The 6,027-nt window shown below is 66.9% G+C and overlaps 1 protein-coding gene across 1 annotated transcript; it reads right to left on the reverse strand.

Annotated features, from left to right (window-relative positions):
* Nucleotides 1-8: 8 nt before the first annotated feature.
* On the reverse strand, nt 9-5,130 carry DCTN2 (dynactin subunit 2; the record flags this gene model as incomplete). The annotated part of the gene is given in 12 exon segments (XM_021383683.1): nt 9-151; nt 246-337; nt 430-532; nt 645-716; nt 818-895; nt 1,038-1,076; nt 1,471-1,536; nt 1,683-1,830; nt 2,612-2,772; nt 2,859-2,957; nt 4,903-4,964; nt 5,034-5,130. Coding segments are annotated over 12 exon segments (1,104 nt in total), but the record flags the coding sequence as incomplete, so codon positions are not given.
* Between the last annotated feature and the right edge of the window lie 897 nt (nt 5,131-6,027).

Raw genomic sequence — 6,027 nt, forward strand, 5'->3', positions numbered from 1 at the left:
GTGATTCCAGGGGGCGTCAGGTGGGGGGGGATGCGGGCGCTCAGGGATGGGCGCAGAGCTGCTCTCACTTCTGGAGCCGCTTAATGCGGGCTTCTACTTCGGCAAAGTTGTCCTCCACTACAGCCAGGTTCTCCTTCATTGTCTTCTGGACCTGCAGGGGAGGGTGAGTGGGGCAGGCAGTGAGCGGGGGGGCAGGATGAGGACGGCCTCCATCCCAACCCCCCAACCCCTCCGCTGGGACCCACCTCTGCCAGCAGCACGGTGTTGTCCTTGAGAGCCGCAGCCACCTCCTGCTGCGTGGTGTCCAGGTGCACCAGCACCTGCACGAACCGCGAGGCTGGGGGGGTGGGAGAGCAAAGCTCAGTACTGGGGATGGCGCAGCCCCCCCCCCCAGCACGTCTGCCCCCAGGATCCCTGGTAGCCCCTCACCCTGCTCATGCAGGTCCTGGAGGGTCAGCAGCCGCTGCACCACGTCGGGCAGGCTGCTGGCCATATGATCCCAGCGCTGCATCATCTCATAGACCTGGTGGATCTGGGCCGGGGGGGTACAGCAGGAGCAGGGGGGGTCAGCGCTGTCTGCACAGGGGCTGCACTCCACCTCCCACGCTGGGGTTTGCAGTGGGGGCCTTCCCCGCTGCTCTCACCTTGCTCTGCGTGTCGGCGTCCTGCACGATCGCCTTGTGCTTGGCGATCTCATTCACCTTCCCCAGGACACTCTGCAGGGGGGGGCAGCAGATGGGACCCCGAACCATGCAGTGACTCCCCTTCACTGCTGGCACCCAGCCCCGTGCCCCCGACCTCCCCCCGCTCCCCTCACCTGCAGCCGGGCCTCCACTTGGTCAAGCACAGCTGCGTCCAGGATGTTCACCTTGGCCTGCAGGATCTGCACGGTCTCCTGGGGATGGAGAATGGGGTGGGGGGGCGGCAGGCACTGCCCCACAGCCATGGGGCGAGGCAGTGACCCCAGTGCCACCCGGGCCAGCTGCACCCAGCAGTGCCCCCCAGGATGGGGGATACCGGTGGACGGCAGGACTCACCACCAGGCTGGTGCCCTTCAGCCCAACCAGCAGCGGGTTCTGCTGGGAGGAAAAGTGCATCAGTGGGGCACAAGGTCAGGGGAGGGAAAGGGAGGGGGAAGGACAGGAGGGGGCATAAAGGAGGAAAGGAGAGGGGCAGGAGGGTGGCAGAAAGGGGCAGAAAGAGGGCAGGAGGGGAGGGAGAAGCAGGGGCAGGAGGGATTAGAGGGAACAGAAGAGGGGCAGGAGGGGGGAAAAAGGAGGAGGCAGGAAGGGGGGTGGGGCAGGAGGTGGGGTAGAGGGAGCAGGAGGGGGGCAGGAGAGGGGAAGGAGGGGAGGGGTGGCAGGAGAGGGGGCAGGGCAGAAAGGGGGGCAGGAGGAGAGACAGGAGGGGGGGGAGGAGTGGGGAAGGAGACAGGGCAGGAGGGGTGCAGGGCAGGAGCCATCCCCGCACCTGGCTGTCAGGCTCACAGCGCACCATGGTCTCCAGCTGCGCCAGCCGCTTCTCCAGCTCTGCGATCTGGGGGGAGGTTGGGGGGCGGGGGGTGGTGAGAATCCCACGGAGTCATTGGAAAAGACCTCCCAGGTGCTCCAGTCCAACCACCCACTGACCCCCGGCCCCAGAAAGGCGCAGCGCAGCCCCTGGGGGTCAGACGCCTCGTTCACCTTGGCAGCCTGGGAGAACTGGTCCTGCTCCGGCCTCCAGAACAGCTCGAAGGTGAGCGTGTCGGCCGCGGGCGCGGGGGCTCTGGGGGGGCTCTTTGCCGGCACTGCCTTCTTGCACTTGGCCACCTCCAGCTGCTGCTGCAGGCGCCTGCGGGGGGAGAGCCAAGGGGGGGCTGAGCTCAGGGGGGACCCCAGCACCATCAGCTCACAGCTCCCCATCCCGCTTCCACAGCTACATCCTTCGATGGAGTGACCCCCGGTGGGGGCCAGGTGGTGTTTGGGCAGCAGAAACTGCCCGGTTGCCCTGAGCGGGGCGAGAACACAGGGCCTGAGCAACGCCCACCGTGCTCAGACATGGACAGCGTGAGCTTTTGTGAAGGGATGTGCAAGGGAAAGACTGCCAAATAAATGCAAATCTGTAATTAAAGCCACGCTTGCTAGCACAGCCCAATAGGTGTCGAAGTCAGAAATAGAGACTTCGTGAGCTTCGGGTATTTCCTGACGTGGGTTTCTCCTTCAACATGGCCTGGGTAAGTAGCAAGAGAAGGAAAAGCAGAGAGCGGGGTGAGGAAAGCGCGGCACGGGGCCAAGGAGGAACCACGGCATCAGGGAACGCGGCCCTGGGCACCCACGGCCACAAACAGAACGGCCCCGAAAGCCCCAGGTCCGGGACAGAGCTCACGGGAAAGCGATGGGCAGCGGATTGTGCGGCTGGAGCACCGAGCCCACCGGGCCAGGAGGCACCGGGGGAGAAGGGGACGCAGTGAGGAGTAGCTCCCTGAGCACGCACGTGCGATTTGCTGATTGCTCTAAGGAATGCAAACTTGCTGCTCCGCCTGATGGGAACTCACTGGAGCTGAGTGTGGCCAAGAAGCGGTGCAGGGCGCCCGGCTGCCTCCCCCCCCCCCCCCCACCCAATCCACGCTCACTTGGCCAAGGCGCCCTCGGGGTCCGCGAAGTCGATGGCGGCAGTGGGGCCCAGCAGCTTCTGCAGGTGGCAGGAGACCAGCTGCTGCTTCAAGCCCTCCAGCTGCCGGGCCAAGGCCATGGGCGTCAGCTCCTCCTCGGCCGCCGACTCCTTCACGGCGCTCTGTGCGGGGGGACAGGTGGGGTGTCACCTCCCAGGTCCATCTGTCACCCCCCCCTCCCCGGACCCGGCACCGTGACACCGCTCACCTGGATCTGCTCCACGTCGCGGATCAGCTCCTGCACCTCGTGCTGCAGCCGCTGGTACCGCTGCTGGGGGGTCTCCTTGGCACCCACCCCCTCTCCCAGCTGCAGGGAGAGAGAGGAACGGGGGGGGTCACAGAAGGGCCTGGGGGGTTCAGAGAGGGCCTCAGGGGGTTACAGAGGGATCCCTAAGATCCCATGGTGACCCCCTCCCCCTCCCCCCGGGCAGCCCGTGCTGACGCATCACCGCTCTTCCAGAGAAGAAATTGTTCCTGACGCCCGACCGGACCCCCCACAACGTGAGGCCGTCACCCCTCGTCCCATCGCAGTGCCCTGGAGCAGAGGCTGACCCCCCCCTTCCAGGAGCTGTGGGGAGCGACGAGGTCTCCCCCGAGCCCCCTCAGCTGCAGACCGCCCCACCCCCACCGCCACAGGCCTGCAGCTCCGTCACAGCGCGGCCGCCCTGGGACGCACTTTGTGTGCGGGGTCCGATCCCGAGCACCGCGCTGAGCACAGACGACGTCAGCTCCCTGCGCCTCCCGGCCCACCCGGGCACGCTGCCGGCTCACAGCCAGCCGCCCGCCCAACCCCGCACCCCGCCATCCACCTGTCCGTCCGTCCATCCATCCGTCCATCTCTCAATCCGTCTGTCTGTACATCAGTCCATCCAACCGTCCATCCACCCATCCGTCTGCCCACCCGTCCATCCATCCATCTCTCCATCTGTCCACCCATCCTTCCATCCGTCTGTCCATCCATCCACCTATCCATCTCTCTGTCCATCCATTTGTCCTTCCACCCGTCCATATGTCCATCTGTCCATTCCTGTCTCTCCATCCGTCTGTCCGTCCCCGCTGTGCAGTCGGGTGCCAAGAGCATTGTGTGGGACCAAGTCACCAAGCCACAGAGCTCTGCTGCACCGCTCCCCCCTGCACCACGCGGGCCACCTCTTTTCTCTTTCCCGCCCTCCCCACGACTCCTCACGACCTCCATTGGATCTGCCCATGTCCTCCCCTGGCACTGCAGGTTCAGCTGCCGCTGGGTCCCCCCGTTGCTCCTCCTTCTCTTCCACCACCACCAGACCACCACGATGGCTCCGTGACAACGGAGACCTCAGCCCGCACCCTCCGCCCCCTGTGACGCACCGCTGGGTCCCACTGCCACGTCCGACCCCCCGGGCGGCCCCGAACCTCACCCGCTCCTGTGCCGGGGGGACTCTGCTCCCGCAGCCCCCACTCTGCGGTTCAGGGGAGGGATGGGTGTGTGAGGAGCCGCTGCAGCAAGAGCTGCAGCTGAAGGGCTGTGGGGAGCCTCTGCTGTGCCCACACCAACCATCCCCACACCAGCCGTCCCCACGCCTCAGCCGTTGCTCATTTTGTTCACTTGGGGGTCACATTTTCCTCATTCTTCCCTTTCAGAGGGACAAACCCGTGGGAACCGTTCCTGCTGCCCCTATTCCCTGCAAACGTCACTCCAGCTCTTGGCTGTCCCAGCTCCATTCGAATGCTGAGGAGCTCTCCAAATTCCATCCCTACATCGCGTCCCGATTCCATCCCGACACTGGGAGCTCTCCCGACTCCATCCCTACACGAGGAGATAGCCTGACTCCATCCCTGCATTGGGTCCCAGTTCTGCCCCTACACCGAGGAGCCGTCCCGACTCCGTCCCTTCATCGTGCGGTGTTGTCCTGACTCCATCCCTACGTGGGCAGCTCTCTCGATTCCGCCCCCACACCAGGAGCTGTCCCCGTGTCCTGCTCCCGTCTCCCACCTCCCACGTGTTTTCCCCTCCCACGTTGGCCGGTCACTGCGGCTGTGCCAGGCTGCGCTGTCCTGCAGCCCCGCTGACCCCAAACCGCCCTCTTTCCACCCAGAACGTGGTTTCTCTCCAAGAGCTCCCGTGCTACAGCTCCCGTCCGCCCGACCTCCTCGCGGGGGTGCTCGGGGACAGCAGCGGTCCCACCCCAACCCATCCGACACCGCGATCCCACCGCCGACCCACCGCCTGGGGGAGGGGATCTCAATGGGGTCCCCCCGCACTGTGCACTCACGATTTCATACTCCCCGGCCTCGTAGCCGGTTGTCCTGCTCTTGCTGATGCGGTCGGAGAAATCTGGAAGAGCGGAGGAAGCGGCGTCACCCGAGCGGCCGCGCCCCGTGCCCCCGCGGGGCCGCCACTCACCCACGCCCTCGGTGCCCAGGCGCTTGTCCTTGAACTTCTCGAAGGCGGCGTTGGGGTTGATGATGAGGTGCTCCACGCTGGTGCTGGTGAGCTCCTCCTGCAAACAGGGCACTGCGTGAAGGACGTGGGGCGGGGGAGGCTCCCCTACGTGGGGAGAGACGAGCGCAGGACGGGCAGCGCTGGGGCCGAGGGCGGCACCGGGGCAGAGTGCATCCCCGTGCCCGCTGGCTGCCCCCAAAGTGAGAGCTGCACGGCGCTGGGTGCGGCGGTCGGACGCAGCGATGGCTCTGCTCAGGCAGTGAGGGCACAGTGTGAGCCCCAACCCAGCGCGGGGACAGCGGGCCCTGGCCCGGCCAGCAGGACACCCGCCGGCAGTGGGAGCGAGGCACACTGAGGCTTCACCCCCGGGAGCCCCGTGGCCTGCGCTGCTGAGCCCTGGCATGTTCTGTGGGGCCGGAGCATCCCCAGCCCCACGGCGGCGCTTCGGGGACTTCACCTCTTCCAGGACCGCAGCGTGGGGCGCGTGCAGGCGGCCACGGGGGGGCTCTCCTCACCCCACAAGAGCCCCCGGCTCCTACTCCCCCCTCAGCCCCACGCTCGCGGCGCGCAGGGACGGAGGTGGGGAGAGCGGGGGGGGGCAGCGGCGGGCGCCCGCGAGCAGAGCAGAGCGTGAGGGCGGGCGGGCTCTTACCAGCTCCTTGCGTTCCCCAGGGGTGAGAAAGGCAGAGCAAGGTTAGGAGGAGAGGACAGGAGAGGAGAGGAGAGAAAAAATGCCGTTAGAAGATCCGACCCCCGGGGCGGCCCCGCGGCCCTGTGCCAGCAGCGGCTCAGGGTGGGGGGGCCGCCAGCACGGGGGGGAGGCAGCAAAGGGCCGCTGTCCCACAGCGGGGCGGTGGGGCACAGCACCACCCCTGGGTACAGCAGCACTGGCCCCACGGATCCCTGCAGCCACGTGGGGCCGATGCGGGAAGCCCCAAAACCATGCCCCCCCCCC

This window comes from Numida meleagris, unplaced genomic scaffold (genome assembly GCF_002078875.1).
Source record: "Numida meleagris isolate 19003 breed g44 Domestic line unplaced genomic scaffold, NumMel1.0 unplaced_Scaffold475, whole genome shotgun sequence".
In the NCBI taxonomy this organism is placed as follows: Eukaryota; Metazoa; Chordata; class Aves; order Galliformes; family Numididae; genus Numida; species Numida meleagris.